The 18,370-nt window shown below is 41.1% G+C and overlaps 1 protein-coding gene across 4 annotated transcripts in view; it reads left to right on the top strand.

Moving 5' to 3' along the window:
• SCN8A (sodium channel, voltage gated, type VIII alpha subunit) overlaps window positions 1–18,370 on the top strand; it is a 144,157-nt gene that overhangs the window by 82,247 nt on the left and 43,540 nt on the right. For all 4 annotated transcript variants that reach the window (XM_011930634.1, XM_011930633.1, XM_011930632.1 and 1 more), the window contains exons 13-15: window positions 3,776–4,014; window positions 12,141–12,314; window positions 15,261–15,617. In XM_011930634.1, the coding sequence (XP_011786024.1) occupies window positions 3,776–4,014; window positions 12,141–12,314; window positions 15,261–15,617 (770 nt within the window). The remainder of the gene's footprint in view (window positions 1–3,775; window positions 4,015–12,140; window positions 12,315–15,260; window positions 15,618–18,370) is intronic.

The raw sequence follows: 18,370 nt of genomic DNA, 5'->3' as shown, positions 1-18,370 counted from the left end.
TTACTGCAGTGGCTTAGCCCAGGTCCCAGCAAAAGGAGATGCTCAAACAACATTTGTCAAGCAGACGTTGGCTGTGCTTAGAATGGCAGGAGTGCTGGTGCTGCAGGGCTCCTTTCGGAGGCCTTAGAGCTTTCATCCCTTTACTGGGTTCGATACAAACCATACGGGGATTTTAAAATTCTCTTTTCTCCCTCTTCTCCCTGTTCTTTCTCTTTCTGTCCTGCTGTGCTTATTCTTCACCCTCTACCCACCATCACACACATTAAAAAAAAAAAAAAGAGATGTAAGGGTAGCTCAGGAGACAGAGACAGATGTAGCTGTATTCCTGAGTAGGAAGATGTTATTCCAGTTCTTTGTCCTCTTTCCTAAGCCCTGATGTTCACATAGTTGTACCTGTCCTGCCATTTCTTGCTCAGGCATTCCTCCTATCCTCTCGCCTTGTATTTGACCCTTTTGCTGAAGCTGATGGGACAGAACTGCTGTAAGCAAAGAGCAATGAATGGCTGACCAGAATAACGTAAGAGGGAATGAAGCATCCATGCCTGTTTAACCATTGGTCCCTCTGTATTTAATGCTTGCTACAGCATTAAAAGCCAGCATTGAACGAATTGTAGTTCTTGCTCTCAGACTTTCAGTTAGGAAACTTTGATATTATTTTAATCCAAGGATTAAAATAATTATTATTTAAAACCCAAGAGGCAGGCTACGACTTACCTAATAGTTTAGAAACCACAGTGGAGAATTCCAGAATCCTGTCAATAATTAGAAAACCCTGCCTGTTCTGCCCCACCCCATCCTATTGCAAACATGCTTACCAGGATCCAGTACATTTAGTAGAGTTCACCACTAGCGGAGCTATAAGCTTTGGGGATATTTCAGAGGACTGGGCGTGGGGTGTAGGTAGAGTAGTGTAGTCTCACTCTTCAAAGCAGTAAAGCTGTGGGAGAAGGGGAGATCATGGTGAAGTAAGAAAGAAGTAGTGATGTACTTGACATTGATTTGCAATATCAAGGAAGTACTTGACATTATTGATTCTCAGGTAAAACAATTCCAAAAACTCCCCTAGAGGTAATTGGCCATAGCTGTTTCTGCCACTATTTGTGTATTCCTTTATTCACCTGACAAGCATCAAATGTCAGTATAGTTACTTGGCTGATATCAGCCTTTCCTATGTGGCAGTAACCTTAGCGAGGGTGGGAGCTCTTCGTCAGTGTATCCTCGGTGCCTAGCACATTGCAGTTGCTTAAAAGTTGTTGAATTGAGTTGAAAGAAGCTCCTGCCTTCAGAAACCTCATGGTCTACCAAAGCCATTATCTTGGTGAAATTGTGAGGTCCTCTCTGAAAACAATCCCCAGTACCCCTGAGGTTGAGACCTAGAGTAACCTCACTGAAAATGTCCACAAGCAAAGTAAGAGAAACCCCACAAACATTTGGACATGTCACCCCTAAATGTTAACCCATTCCCCCAAGCCAAATACTGGGCCATTCCAGGCATGTGGAATCCGTAACAGTTTGCAAAGTCATAAGTCACTTGATAAGCCTTCTTATTCCCCAAATGATCTTTTCTAGCTCCTGAAGTTCCACATTGTCTTACTTTTTGTCGGAGTGAAAGATTATCCTGAGGATCTTCCCTTCTCAGCAAATGTGGCTAAGAGATGTCTGGTATCCCTCGAGGAATTTTCTTGGTGCCCTGTAGGGCAGGAAAACCCCTTTTTCTGTGTGGCAAGACTCAAGACCTAGTTCATTTTAAAACATTACAATTGTGTCAGCTGTCATAAATGTGAACAGTCGGCAGCTTCAACCTCCACGTGCCAATGAGCAGCAGTCATTTGGAAAAGGGAGGAGATAAAAAAGGGAACGGAACTAAATTTCCAAATATGTACTGTAAGAATTTATGGAAATAAGAGAACCTTGTCATTTTCTTTTTTGGGGGAGAAAACTATATTTACCTTAGGAAGGGAGGGAGTTCTCTGAGGAAGAAGCCGCAGCAGATTTTCCTCACAGACTTCCTTTCCCACGCAGCTTCCCACGTGGCGCTTACAGGGGTCCTTAAATCTGAAAAACCAAGGCAACCATTTTCTTAGCAACCAGGGAGCCAATCAGAAACTCAGCCAAAACCACCTTGTCTAAAATAAAGCATCGCCATCCAGCTGGTTGGAAAAGGGAACGTAGGCTAATTTAAGGCAGCCATCTTGGTTTTGGTGAAATGTTAGGGAATTTTTTTTTTTCTTAAATGATTTGATAGTTAGTGTCAGCAGAATTGGGCAGGGAGAGAGTAGCTGTTACAGCCAACCCTGTAGAATCAATACCTCACATTCTGACAGGTTTTCAAAGTTCACCTCTTAAAAAGCATCCGTTTAGCTCAGGGTCCTTGGAATTTTGTAATCCTGACAGTTGTATTTCATGCTTAATTTGAGGAGAGCTTTGTTATGTAGGGCTTCATACCTAGATTGTTGTAACTGCCAGTTGAGTGTCTGTCTTTGATATCTGATAATTCTTTTGAATCTTTGCTTTGGAAATGACCTTTGAGATCATCTAGTCCAGTGATTTTTCAGTCTGTGTGTATCAGAGTCCTGGGATTCTAGGGGAGTGCCTCAGGAGAGGAAGAAGTCTATCTGAGTGGGCTCCTGCTTCATCTAAGGCAATTCCTGGTTTATTTTATGTACAGGGGATCATGTGAGATCTTGTTTGAAAATAACATGTTCGGTTTCTAAGAGACAGAGAAGATGAGACAAAGGAGAGAAAGAAAAAGGAAAAAAGATGAGGACCCAGGGAGGGAAGGAGGAAGAAACTGTAGAAAGAGAAAAGCAAAGGATGAGAGCAGGAAAGGGCAAAGGGGCAAGAAAGGAGACAGGAGGAGACAGAATGAGGAAGGAAGGGTGAAAAGGGGAGAGGAATGTGACTTGTATTTCTAACTCGACTATGAGCTGTAAACTTGTTGAGGGTGGAGACAGTAACTTGTACTTCTTTGAGAACATAGCAGATGTGTTTTACATGGTGGCTTGGTTGCTGATGCTGGTTCTGCTGATGAAGATAATAATAATAGCAGACATTTTCATGGCACTTTCTATCTGCCAGGGTATTCTGGGGCACTTTGCGTATATTTTAGCTCTTTAATTCTCACAGCAAATCAAAGTAACTTGTTCAAGGTCCCACAGTTATTAAGTGTCTGAGCTAGTATTTGAGCTCAAATATGTCTGGCTTGAGTTCATACTTTTGATGGCTTCTCTGACAATAATTGAATAATATAGTGTATAATAGAATACCTACCATTCATTGAGGACTTACCCTGTGCCAGATACTGTGGTGACTGCTTTACACTAGCATCTCATTTAATCTTTAGTCAAACACATAAAAATGAGGTTACAGGACTCATTCACTCCTGTAACCTGTAAAGGAGATGCCTTGTTTTACAGCTGAGGCAGCTGAGCAGAGAAGTCAGTTACCTTGCCTGGTATCACACAACTTGTAAGCATTCAAGCCAGTTGAGGCCAGGGAGTCAGACCTGAGAGGCCAAGCTCTTGACCTCTGTGCTCTACTCCCATAACTGATGGGTTGAGTTTCATTTATAACTACATCTTTATTAACAGAGAGGTGACTTGTATGGATCATGCCTCCTCTCTACCTTAGAGAGAAGGAAAATCCTTAGGAATGTCAGCACTCAGACCACCTTCATTCCATATTAATAACAGTGATAATGGCTGAGAGTGACTAGTATGTCCCCCTGGTTTTCTCGCTGTGATTGAGGGGCCATCTTTGTTCTTACTTACTGTAGAACTGGAAGAGTCTCAGAGAAAGTGCCCGCCATGCTGGTATAAATTTGCCAACACTTTCCTGATCTGGGAGTGCCACCCCTACTGGATAAAACTGAAAGAGATTGTGAACTTGATAGTTATGGACCCTTTTGTGGATTTAGCCATCACCATCTGCATCGTCCTGAATACACTGTTTATGGCAATGGAGCACCATCCTATGACGCCACAATTTGAACATGTCTTGGCTGTAGGAAATCTGGTAAGATGGAACACTGTCTCCTGATACTAGGATTGGAATGTGTTTTGCCTATAGGACTTCTTTTTCTGGTACTGAAAGCTGGAGTTTCTTTGAAGAGAAAGTAATAGTTAATTGGAAGACAAATGCTTCCACATATGCCGGGACACTAGCTGCTTTTCTGCTCACTGTTGTGATCCCTTTCCTCTTTCTGCAGAACTTTGAAGACGTCATTTAGGAGCTATTGGCAGAAAACCAATGTTGGTGACAGAATGGGCCTGGTCTAGTGGGTTGGTTTCAGCAGCCTGAGCCAAGTACTTCTGGATTTTTTCCTCATTCTGTTTCTCACACTGATTCCTGCATTGCTCCAGCAAATCAGTTCCCCTTTCACCTTAAGTACCAACTACCACAAAATAGGGGAGCTGTTGTGGTACACTACATATAACTAGATTTGCCTGTTCTGTCAGGCCTTATGTAAATGGGGACTATTTATGGGAAAGTTTTCACTCAAGGATGGTTCCCCCTCCAGTCCAACTTCTAGCCCATTATCCAGTTTCTGCCATTAGTTGATCTTTGCCAAATTTATTTTAATGTTAGCTTAAATTGTGTATTTAACTTATTCTATAAAGATAAGTATGTCTTTTTAAAAAAATATATTACAAAGTATATATTCTGAAATCAAGTAGTTGTGATTTGAGAATTATGTGTTTTCTTTACTACAAAAATCAGGAGTTAATTGAATTTTGATAGACAGTAAGGAAGTAGTGAGAAAGAATCCCCTAGGTCACCTGGGCCCCCTAATTCCTTAGGCGTTAACCACAGGCATGTCCAAATCTGGCTGTTACCGTTTATTAATAATTTGAGCATGATTTCTGCCCAGTTTTTCTTGTGTGTGCTCTCTCTGTCTCCCTCTCTCACACACACACACGCACACGCACACCACACACTTTTGACCTTAAGTCCTATTACTGTACTATTAGAGCGCTACAATATCATTTTCATTTCTTATTCTGAAAACATATGGCAAAGAGATCCTTTGTAGCCCATTGTGTTCCCTGGTATACATCCAAGATGATTCTGTGGCCTTTCCAGTCTCCATGTCTGTGGTTGGTGACATGCTCCAGCCTCTCTGCTATGATGTAAACCCTTGTGTGCAGTCCAGTGGAATGCCTGTAGTCTTGAAATGGGACACTCCAACAGACTGTCCAAGAAGTCTACTGACTGGCTCTGAAAGGTGCCTGTCGGTGGGCACATGCTGTGACTGGCTAACATAGTACCTTGGCCATCAAGCAGAATTTTCAGCCTGTCAACAATATCATATAGATATAAGCTTTATTTTAGTAGCCAAGAGTTAAATAATGAGAACTATGTCTTGATAATTTTTATTGTTTGGTGTTGGTGGTTCTGTTTTCCCTGTAGAGCTTTGTTTTTCTCAAAATCTTTACTTTTCCTTGCTTTTTACAGAACCAGTCTTTGATTTTCAAGAGATTTTGAGAGGCTTTTTTACCTACCCCCACTAGAACTCCAGTCAGACCAGGCTAGCAAATAATGTTATTTTTCCTTTCATGAAAATTTAGAGATTTAGGACGACCCCTAAATTAGAATTGTAAGTATTCAGAAGACTTTGCTCAGAACCATCAGTAAAGAAAGGAAATAAGAGAAGGTCGACAGCTAACATTCAGGAACTCCATGAGACAAGCCACCCAGAACCAAGTTCTAAAATAAGAAAGCTCTTAGGTGGCAAGAGTTTTCAAACGGCAAGTAAATGTACAATTAATTAGCAGAGGGGAGGGAGGGTAGTATATGGTCTAGCATACTTTGTACTAGATGTGAGGGGAAAAGGAAAGAAACCAAGAATGGTGCCTAGATGTGGGGGTTGAGTAACTGAGGGAAAAGTGGAATGACTGCAAAGGAACTGGCTTGACGTGTAAAATCAAGAGTTCTGTTTTGGACATGTTAAGTGTCTATTCACTGAGTGGAGATGCCAAATAAGGAAGTTGGGTACGTGCTGGACCTCATGAGTGTTTTCTGGACAATACCAGAAACTCAAAGATATACTTTGCTGCCAATCAACAGGAGGGCCGAGATTGGCAGAAAGAATACAGAATTAGAAATCAGAAGATTTGGGTTTTGGTTCCTGTTAGATATTGTATAACCTTAAATAAGTCATTGATTTCTGTCCAGAAATGTTGCGCATCTATAAAGTTAGGATAATACCATACTATCATTGGTTGGGAAGATAAAATGAGAACCTATACAGAAGTCTTTGGGATAGCTAAAAGTACCTTATAAATCTTAGGAACTTAGAAATCTTAGGAACTGTGTTAGTATAATTCAATAGGAGAATTTTCAGAGATTTGGAGATTTAGGTAGAGCCTTTGACTGAATCTGAGAATAAGAGGATGGAAAAAAAAATGAGACTGACTTGTGAAATGAAGTATGACCTTGTCCTGTGGTTGGAATGTGAGGCTTTTCCTATAGCCCTGATTGTGAGTTAAGTTGTCTTTGTCTGTAGACGTACAGTAAGATGTTTTTAAAGAAAGATGAGAACAGTCTTCTGCAAATTGAAGATCCCTGCCTCTTCTATCCTCCCCAAAAGAGAAAATAGTAATAGGAAGAACCTTAGAGATAATTCAATCCAATCTGCATGTTTTATAGAGGAAATTGAAGCCCAGGGAAGCTGTGTGACTTATACAGCCTTCGTGTTATATAGTAGATTCTTTTCCTGCCTTTTTTGCAACTAACTGAATATAATAGTAAGTTTATCAGGTGACTTTTTAAACATTCTGAATCTTACAGGGAAATTTCAAGTATAGTACAAAAAACTTCTTTTTTTTTTTTACAATGAAAGCCTTGTCATGTAGCCTTATCACCCCCAAATACTTACAGTAATTTTTTTTATACACAAGTACATTCTCCTACATAACCATAGTATAATTGTCAAAACCAGGAAATTAACACTGATACATTACAACCATCTAATTCTCAGGCCCTATTCAAGTTTTGCCAGTGATCCCAGTGGCATCCTCTATAACAAAAGGATGCAGTTTTTGGATTACCCCATTACATGTAGCTGTCTTATCTCTCTAATTTTCTTCAGCCTGGAGGAGTTCCTCAGTCTTTCCTTGACTTTCATGTCTTCACATTTTGAAGACTACAGGCCATTTGTTATGTAGAATTCCCTCAATGTGGGCTTGTGATGCTTCCTTATGATTAGACGCAGGTTCTGCATTTTGGTTGGAGTATCAGATAAGTGAGGCTATCTTCTTCACGTTGTATCTACCAGTTGGCACACAGCTTCCATTTGTCCCACTACTGGTGGTGTTCATTTAATCACTTGATTAAGGAGATGTCTGCCAGGCTTTTCATCTGTAAAGTTACACTTTTTCCGTTTACAGTAAGTCCCCACTTAACATCCTCTATAGGTTCTAGATTCTTGGAAACTGTGACTTTAAGCTAAATGATATACTGTATAACAAAACCAGTTTTACCATAGGTCAGTTGATATAAACAAGAGTTAAGTTCCTGTGGCATGTAGCACATCATGTGGCTTAAAGTTGCTGTTTTCAAGAACCTATTGAGGACATTAAGTGAGGACTTACTGTATACTTAACAGGTATTTGTGAGGAAGATCGTTTGAAGTGATTTAAATTTCCTGTTCATTCAGATTTTGATTTCTTCCTTTATTTATATCAGTACAGATTAATGGTTTTCTCTTTTATCTGAGTTATAATCCATTTAATGTTTAGACTTACTCTGATGTGGCCAGTGGGAGTCCCTTCAAGCTGGCTTCTGATCCCCATGTCTTCATCACTTCCTGGCTTTCTGGTACCACAAGGTATTCCAGGATACTTTTGTGTTTTTCCTGCCCCAGGGCTGGAATCAGCCATTTCTCAAGAAGCCCTGAGTCTTTTAGTGAAAAAATGGCATTTAGAAGTAGAGATCTAGGCTGAGTATCAGCTGAGGCAGGAGGATTGCTTAAAGTTTGAGACCAGCCTTAGCAACACAGTGAGACCCCATCTCTAAAACAAAACAGAAAAAAAAAAAATAAGGAAGAGGTAACGATCTGAGATCTAGGTATGCATATTGCTATGGGAGCAGCATGCACGCCCTCTTAGGACAGGGCGAGCTGTTTACATTGAGCTGGCCGTGGATATTGAAAACCATGAGTTGATCCTGTCACTTCCAGTTCTAATCCAGCACTGCAAGATTCCTTGTAGTTTTCTCCCTTTCTGTATTTGTAACTCCTCCAACAATAAGAAACCTCATTGCCACTATCTTTGGTGTACTTATTTGATCAAAAAGCCACTGTTACCTCTTACAGCATGGGTACCCTCCTCACCCTGTAGAGACTGTGGGTACCCCCCACCCCTTCAGCGCTGAGCCGTGTCCTCCATGTGGACACCTCCTCACGCTTCTCAGCTTGGAACCCACACCAGTCCAACTCACACATGGTTTGCCCCACCCTGCTCGGCCCCTGTTGCCTCACAGTAGGCCTTCACCTGCATGGACATCCTTCTCACCCCACACCAGGCTTTCCCCTGAGATAGAAGCTCTGTTTATCCTGCACAGACTTTAACACCCCTCACCAGGCCACCCCTCCTCACCCTACTCAGACTGCCACCTGTCTAGGTGAACACTCTTGGAAGTTCTCACCTGGTTCGGTGGCTTTATCCCAACTAGGCAACACCCTCCTCACCCTGATGAGCTCCACACCCTCACTGTCCACCTCCCTGTTTAGACACTTGCCTCACTCCACTCAGGATCTGACACCCTACATCACGCCTTCCTCTACATGAGTCCCTCCTCCGTTCATCTGGCTCCGGCACCCCTTGTGAGTCTTCCCCTGCGGGGAGTCCCTCCTCAGCCCACTCCGGGATCTTGTCCTGGAGATGCTGTCTTTACCTTGGTTAAGCTCTGACTCTCTCTGCCAAGTCCCCCTCCCCCTCAAGTGTGGACGTCCCCCGTCCCACTTGGGCCTCAACACCTATGTGGGGTAGCCACTCCTCATACCACTTCCAGCTGCCCATCCTGGACTGTCGCCCAAAGCGGATGCCTCTCCTTGGCCCATAGGCTCTGACAGTCCATGCCAGGCTGCTCCCCTGCATGGACCTCCTCGCTCCCCTCCATGTGTGACTCTCTTTGCTGGGCCGTGGGGCTTCCTGGGGCTCCAGCACTAGGCGTCAGCCTCCCTCTTACCTGCATGCCCACCTACAGCCTTCAGGACTGAGTGGTTCAGAGGGAGGGGGATGGAAAGAAGAGCTAGGGCTCAATCTAACATGTAAGTTTAAGTTCTCAGATTCTAAGCAAAAGAAAAAAAGCAAAAGTTATTTTCCTCCTTCACCAAACATAAATGAATGTTATCATTTCTTAATTATAGGTTACCTAGATTTTCAGCTAAAAGGAATTCTTTTCAGATTTTAATTTTTCTTTCATCTGTGCTTCTATAGCCCCATATGGATACTTCTTTTTGAATACTTATCACATGATTTTTAGTTATTGTTCTGTCCCCACCTGGTTGGGTAACCAACCACCTTAATTTGCAGAGGCCGGAGGAAGCCTTTGCAGTTTTAAAATTGGACAGTCCTTGTCTACAGGTACGAGTTGATTACCCTAACTGGAGATGCAGGATGCCGGACTTTCAGTGTGAAAAGTGGCAAACCAGGATGAGTTACTTACATTCTGGTGACTGAGTTCCTAAGGAACCATTATTTTTCATGGTCACATTTTTTTTCATGTCTCCATTGCAGTACACATAGAACTTTTAATCAAATTGAATTTGACTAACTTTGGGCAAGGATCTACTACAGAACAGGAGCTAACAAGCGCTTTTCCGAGCATAAAGAGAGGAGCATGCCAGAGGCTCGTCACTTTCAAATAAGCCTAAATTTTATCTGCATATGCAATTAGGGCTGAAGGAGGTGTGTGACTTCCCCTCAGACCCTTCCCAAACCCCACAGTGACCCCCAAGTGAAATATACCCCAATCTTATACCCCTATACAGGCTTTACTTGGTGACCTGGCTTTACAAGTTATCAGGCCTATGACCACAGGCTTGTCCAAACTAGACTAGACATGGCTCATGCCTGTCATCCCAGCTCTTTGGGAGGCCAAGGTGAGAGGATTACTTGAGCCTAGAATTTCTTTCTTTTTTTTTTTTTTTTTGAGGCAGAGTCTCACTCTGTCACCCAGGCTGGAGTGCAGTGGCATGATCTCAGCTCACTGCAAGCTCTGCCTCCCGGGTTCACGCCATTCTCCTGCCTCAGCCTCCCGAGTAGCTGGGACTACAGGCGCCCGCCACCACGCCCAGCTAATTTTTTTGTATTTTTAGTAGAGACGGGGTTTCACTGTGTTAGCCAGGATAGTCTCAATCTCCTGACCTTGTGATCTGCCTGCCTCGGCCTCACAAAGTGCTGGAATTACAGGCGTGAGCCACCGCACCCGGCCAAGCCTAGAATTTCAAAGCTGCAGTGAGCTGCGATCATGTCACTACACTCCAGCCTGGGCAACAGAGCAAGACTCTATCTCAAAAAACAAAACACAGCAAAACCCAAACTAGAAAGATACGATGACTGTGAATTCAGAGTATTTTGTAGAGAATAGAGAACCATTGTTTTATAGAATATTCTGAGGAGATCAGGACTCCTTTATACTCTTAAATAAAAGTGCTATGTCTATTGATATTTATCATATTTGAAATTAAAACTGAGAACATTTCTAAACATTGATTTTGTAATTAAAGAATTACAATAATATAGCTAGGTAAGTCCCAGCTACTTGGGAGGCTGAGGCAGGAGCATAGCTTGAGGCCAGGAATTTGATGCCGAAGTCCTCCAGGAACATAGCTATGAATAGCCATTGCTCTCTAGCCTAGGCAACATAGTGAGACCCCATCTCTACAAAAATAAAAAAATTAACCAGACATGCAGCTCATCTCTCTAATCCTAGCTACTCAGGATGCTGAGATGGGAGGATCACTTGAGCTCAAGAATTCAAGAGTATCCTGGACAGCATAGCAAGACCCCATATGTAAAATAAATAAATATATTAATAAATAAATATCACAATAATACACCCATTACACATGAACATAAATAACGTATTGGTGGGGGGAAACTATATTTTCTAAGAAAAACTGGAAGAATGGCATCGTTCGACATTTTGTAAATCTCTTTCATGTCTGTTTTGTTTGTTTGTTTGTTTTTTGAGGCAGAGTCTCACTCTGTCACCCAGGCTGGAGCGCAGTGGCACAATCTCGGCTCACTGCAACCTCTGCCTCCCGGGTTCAAGCGATTCTTCTGCCTCAGCCTCCCGAATAGCTGGGATTATAGTTGCCCGCCACCATGCCTGGCTGATTTTTGTGTTTTTAGTAGAGACGGAGTTTCACCATGTTGGCCAGGCTGGTCTCGAACTCCTGACCTCAAGTGATCCACCCACCTGGCCATTCCAAAGTGCTGGGATTATAGGCATGAGCCACTGTGCCCGGCCTCATGTCTGGTTTAATAGAAGATAGTTAGATTCTCTTTTTCTACTTCTACATTCAGTCTGTTGTGATATGTTATTTTAGCTAAAGTATAGGAAGAAAAGCTTGCCTCACACAGATAAGTACGGTAGTCCTCTCTTATCCAAGGTGGTTACATTCCAAGGCTCCCAGTGGATGCCTGAAACCTCAGATAGTACCAAGCCATACACACACACACATATACACATATATGTACGTATGTATGTATATGTGTGTGTATATATGTGTGTGTGTGTGTGTTCTAATCTAATTATAACACAAGTGATTTTTTTAAGCAAACACCACAAGTATTATATACATTCATATGACTGCTAACCCTTTGAAAGGAGTCACCTTGTGTAGTATTGCCATTGCTTAGCATATTTTCTCAACTGCACTCTTCAACAGTAAATTGAGTGGTTCTGGCAATAAAGATGGGAACTTTGGGGCTGGGGACGTCATTCAAGAGGAAAATAAGATTTTCCTGCATCAGGTGGGGTGCTCATGAGACATCCAGGTATTGATATCTTCAGATGCAGAATTTAACTAAGGTTAACTCTTGAGTTTCTTGGACATGTATTTAAAAATAATGATAAAATCATTCTCTTTCTACTGTTTCTTTTTCTTACCCCCTGCATCCCCCATTTAGGTTTTCACTGGAATTTTCACAGCGGAAATGTTTCTAAAGCTCATAGCCATGGATCCCTACTATTATTTCCAAGAAGGTTGGAACATTTTTGACGGATTTATTGTCTCCCTCAGTTTAATGGAACTGAGTCTAGCAGACGTGGAGGGGCTTTCAGTGCTGCGATCTTTCCGATTGGTATTCCATATTTCTCCAATTTCTTTTAACATTTCCTATCTTGCAGCCACCAGAAAGAGTTCTGCATAAATTAATTTGATGATTTAAAAAATATATTAGCTGTATTTTACTCCCAATTCCAGTTATTTGGCTTAGCTACTTAAATACTGAAAACTTTCCTAAAATACCTGATATAGAAGTTGTTAAAAATCAAGAAGCAAACAGAAATCAATTTTAAGAAGCTCTTTAGAAAATGCTGCTTAATCTAAGAGATGTCTAAGATAATAAGTGAAAAATAAGACCCAAGACACTAGATGAAAATGAACTCTCCCAAGGCCCAATGTGAGGTCTAATTTGGGTTTGCTAGTGAATCTATTTTTTTAATCTGAACATCTCCTTGAAATGGCAAGAATTTCTCCTTGTTCAAAGGTGACTTTCTTCATTTCCTCTATCATGGTGGCCCTTCCAAAAAATGATAATAAAATAATATTTTTTAATACAGATGGTCCCCAACTTATGATGGCTTAACTTAAAATTTTTCAGCTTTATATTCTGCAAAAAAGCAATATACGTTCAGTAGAAACCATACTTTGAGTACCAATACAACCATCCCGTTTTTCACTTTCAGTATAGTATTCAATAAATGACATGAGATATTCTATAATTTATTATAAAATGGGCTTTGTGTTAAATGATTTTGGCCAACTGTAGGCTAATGTAAGTGTTCAGAACATGTTTAAGGCAGACTAGGCTAAGGTGTGATGTTCAGTAGGTTACGTATATTAAATGCATTTTTTACTTACAGCAGTTTCAACTTACAATGGGTTTATTGGGACATAACCCTATCATAAGTCAAGGAACATCTGTATTATATTGAAATTAGTTGTTGAACATTGGCTTTATTTTCCCTATCATTAGCTAAAAAGGAGTTCGTATTCATGTATTTGAAGAAGTTAGTGTTTAAGTTACTACAATGACTCTGAAAGAATAGTTAATAGTATCTTCAGAACAGCTGCCCATAAACATAAGCGTAAGTGATATCCTGACTAACTCCTCTGAGAAACTGAGTTACCATGGGGGCATCCCACTCAGAGGCCACTGCTGCTTCCCTGGCATTCGAATTGGCTTGGGTTTTTCACTCCCTATTGGGAAAATAAGCACTTGCAACTGAGAATATTTAAGGTTTCTTCACTGAGATATTCAGCAGTTCTAAGAAAGAGAATTGGAAAAAGTGAAACTATTTGTAAAACAGAGATTTCACTCAGTCCAAGTCACAAATAACTGCCAAATTTCTGAAACCTCTGTTTACTACTCTTTGTTTAGGATCCAGTCCACAGTGGACTTTTTTGAGAATAGTTATTATCTAGGTGACAAAAGAAAGGATTGAGAGTAGCCTTAGAACTTACATTCTTAAATTAAAAGCCACTTGATAAAAACAATATGAGTGGCCCAGATATATGCATGTGGGGTAACACCTCGTAAATCTTGAACTCTCTGATAAGACAACTTTTCAATTAAAAAAAAAAAAGTTCCAATTGTGCTGTTTTCTTCTACCAAAATTCCTATTACATTCTATGTTAGTTATTTGTTAGTTTATGACATCTAATGATGATCTCATAATTATAATTTTATTGGCCACACTGCCATAGCCTTTATGCATTATAATTCTCAGGCTGGGCCAGGTGCAGTGGCTCACACCTGTAATCCCAGCACTTTAGGAGGCCAAGGCAGGTGCATCACTTGAGGTCAGGAGTTTGAGACCAACCTGGCCAACATGGTAAAACCCTATCTCTACTAAAAATACAAAAATTAGCCAGGCGTGGTGGTGCGTGCCTGTAATCCCAGCTACTTGGGAGGCTGAGGCAGGAGAATCACTTGAACCCAGGAGGCGGAGGTTGTAGTGAGCTGAGATCACGCTACTGCACACCAGCCTGGGCAACAGAGTGAGACTCTGTCTCAAAAATAAATAAAAAATAATTAACAGGCTGTTAGCCAAGATCTTGTAATTATTTATTATAGAATATAGATATTTCATGATTGACAGGTACTAAAATTTCTGGCCTTTGAATAACAGTATAGGCTCTTTTCTTTCTTTCTTTTTTTTTTAGACATAGTCTCATTCTGCTGCCCAGGTTGAAGTGCAGTGGCATGATCTCGCCTCACCTCCACCTCCACCTCCCAGGTTCAAGCAATTCTCATGCCTCAGCCTCCCGAGTAGCTTGGATTACAGGCCTGCGCCACCACACCTGGCTATTTTTGTATTTTTGATTAGAGACGGCATTTCACCATGTTGGCCAGGCTGGTCTCGAACTCCTGGCCTCAAGTGATCCACCTACCTCGGCCTCCCAAATGCTAGGATTACAGGCATGAGCCACTGCACCCGGCCAGTATAGGCTCTTTTCATAAGATGACTGATGTTTGTGGAACTGCCCCCGTTTGAGAGTTGTGCTTTTCCTCCAAGTTATTCCAAGCATATCACAATGGTTTTTTTTTAATCAGCCATTGATTATTTATTGGCAAGAAAATAGATATTTAGAATTTTTTAATGTTTGCTTTTTTAAGGAGACAGATTTTTTTTTAACTGTCTGTCCCATACTAGTCTTTTGGTTTCCTACAAATCACATTTTCTTTCAGTTGTCCTGTGAGAAATCAGTAGGAAAGGGATATCTTCATGTGTGGGTTTTCAAAAAGCAGATTGACTCAGATCTAAAGTAAAGGAATAAGGCAGTATTCCTGGTTTCTAGTTACAAATTTTTCAACTACTCTGAAATTAATCAGTTTTCCCTTATTTATGTCTCAGTTTCTCCCCATTTAGTCTGAGACACTGTTAGAAAGTCCTGGAAATTTTCCAAGGGTGCTCAATATATTTAATCTGATCTTACTAATTTTATGTTTTTATTTTAGCCATGTGGTAAGAAAATTGATTGAGTATCATTTATTTTTTTGTTTGGGTTTTTTTTTCCTTAGCTCCGAGTCTTCAAATTGGCCAAATCCTGGCCCACCCTGAACATGCTAATCAAGATTATTGGAAATTCAGTGGGCGCCCTGGGCAACCTGACACTGGTGCTGGCCATTATTGTCTTCATCTTTGCCGTGGTGGGGATGCAGCTCTTTGGAAAAAGCTACAAAGAGTGTGTCTGCAAGATCAACCAGGACTGTGAACTCCCTCGCTGGCACATGCATGACTTTTTCCATTCCTTCCTCATTGTCTTTCGAGTGTTGTGCGGGGAGTGGATTGAGACCATGTGGGACTGCATGGAAGTGGCAGGCCAGGCCATGTGCCTCATTGTCTTTATGATGGTCATGGTGATTGGCAACTTGGTGGTTAGTACTAATTTGTAGATATTTTTGTTCTACACCTTGAATATTCTACCCTTGGCCCAGAAGCCCAAGTCCTTCTACTGCTTAGTCCTCCTACTACCTGTCATGTTTGTTGATTTTTATTCTTTCTTGGCCCAGAAACCCTCAGGTACCAATGAAGGAGAGGAGACAGATACTTACAGAGTGCCTACTTAGTCATGACCCCCACCCACAACTTGTCAACCCTTTTCATAGAGTTAGAAAAGCAAACTCAGCAAAATTAAGTGACTTTCCCAAATAAATATAGGGCTTGTATTTGAACCTAGACTTCAAAGTCTGTACCCTTTCGCCTACAGAAGCCTTCTTGTTTCTTAACCACAATTTCTCGTCTTTGGCGCTATTGACATCTTGGGCTGGATGATTCTTTGTTGTGGACTGTCCTGTGCATTGTAGGATTTAGTAGCATCCCTCCTGGCATCTACCCACTAGATGCCAGTAGCATCCTCAGAGCTGTGACAACCAAAAATGTCTCCAGACATTGCCAGATGTCCCTGGGGGGCAAAATTGCCCTCCATTGAGAGCCACTGCTCTAAACTGTCTTAGAGTTTAATTTATATAAATGACAAATCACTTTATTGCTTTACTTTGATTTGTCCACCTGCTCTCTTCTACCTCTGTCTTTAGAAGAGTCACCAACAGATCTTAACACCTTGTTTCTTAAAGTGTGATCTGGGGACCAGAAGCAACAAGATCACTTTAGAGTGTGTTAGAAATGCAGAATTCTAGGCCCCAAATCAGAACTACTGAATCAGAATCTGCATTTTTAACAAAATCCTTATGCGACTCATATGTACACTAAAGTTTGAGAAGGAACTATCTTACAGATCAGGGCCCCAATCCCACCTGCAAGTGTAGGGCAAAGAGGACTGGAAGAAGACAAGCTTATCTGTCCCTTGCACGCTCATCCACATTAGTTCTCTTCCTTTTTCTGCCATAGAGAAGCATGACAGTAAAAGACTCCTACTCACCAGCCTCTGAACCAGCTACAGCTATTCTGTTCTTCCATTTGACTTGCAAAAAAATAGCTACTGTAATGTTTAATTCCTCCTGTTCTCCATTCCCAGCCACCTTTCCCTCAGTCCTAATCCCTCTAGTCTTCTCACTACTTCAGTGACTATAACAATGGCTCCCTGGTATATGGCATGATCACCATTTCCAAGCCCTGACTTTGTCACCCTTTCTTCATTCTCCTGTTCTTAGTTGTCTCAAAGACATCCCCCCATGGCTGTCTCCAGATACCTGAGCACTTGACAAAAATCAGCTGTTACCACTACCCGCTGATGACACTTTTCAGGTTCCCCTTTGCTAAGTAGTCCCTCTGCCCATCTAGTTTCTTAGGAACCTATAACGTTGGAGTATTTTCTGTCTCTTTTCTCTCCATTCCCAGCAAATATCTTATGTGTCTTAAATGCATCTTTCTTCATAGTATTTTTGTGGATATCTTTCTTCATAGTATCTAAGATCCGCCCCATCCTTTGCATTTCTGTAATTCATTCAGTACTTTATAAAAGTGTGGTCTCAAGACCCCCTGCATCATAATTACACAAGTTTCACTCACAAAAAAAGGCCAAGTCCCAGCCTCTACACCAAATCTACTGAATCCAAATCTCTTTAGAGAGTAGGCTAAGGAAATATTTTTAACAAACATCCACACCCCTCACTCCCTGAGATTCTAATGCATGCTAAGATTTGGGATTTCTGTAGCCTGATCCAGACCCTTATCAATTCATGCATGTAACAGCCTCCTAACTTCTGCCCTTTCCCTCTGTGTGTAGTTAGTCTGAATGACTTTTTCAAATCTCTGTCATCATCTGTGACTCCTTTACTCAAGAACCAGTAGTGGATCTAATTAAATAAAGCTCAGATCCCTCAGCCTGGCCTTCAAAGGCCCCTCCAACTCACCCCCATTTTACCAACCATATTCCTTTTTAACTCTACAAATGGTGCAGATAATCCGAATACTTATAGTTCATTTATTGTTTCCACCCTCCCACTCTGCACATGACTGTTATCGCCTCCTAAAATGTATGCCTTACTCTTCTTCCCAAGTATGACAAAGTAAGGACCAAGTATAAATCAAGAAGTGAGCACCTCTCCCACTCCTAAAAAGTAAGTCTTAATAAAAATAAATTAATTAATCTTAATGTTCAATGTAGTAAAATAGGAGATGAAAACAAAAATAAATAAAGCTTGTATCTGATGGCTTGACCTTTGGCTATGCAGAAGAACATAAAAGTCACCATCACTGTCTTGCTAAAGCGATTTTATTTTTGTAAATGTTAGGAAAACAAAATTTGTTCTTAAAATACAATGACATGAAGTGTATTTCAGTCCTACCTTCTTGATTTTGTTGTGGATGGCACTTCAAGCCTAATTTTTTTTTCTGATGTGGGTCCTCTAAGAACTCTGCTCATGAATACGTGGCATCTACGCACTTTGCGACCCTCCCCAATAATGTATATTCACCTTTTTATTTTGGGGAAATTTCCTTCCAAAATGGATACAGCCTTCGTTTTTTCTAATTATAAGAGAAGTAATATATTTTGGGGTACATATATATGTATGTAAAACTATAAAAGACCCAAGAAAAGAGGTGCTAAACTCCTTGTATTACAACCAAAACCAAACACATTCCCACCCGGTAACATGAGCATTTAAAATACTACGTGGGCCAAACACAACACAACAGAGCCTCTTTGAGTCTGTCACGTGAAGTC

Source organism: Colobus angolensis, unplaced genomic scaffold (genome assembly GCF_000951035.1).
Source record: "Colobus angolensis palliatus isolate OR3802 unplaced genomic scaffold, Cang.pa_1.0 Scaffold87, whole genome shotgun sequence".
Lineage (NCBI taxonomy): Eukaryota > Metazoa > Chordata > Mammalia > Primates > Cercopithecidae > Colobus > Colobus angolensis.
This window is presented reverse-complemented; position numbering and strand designations above follow the sequence as displayed.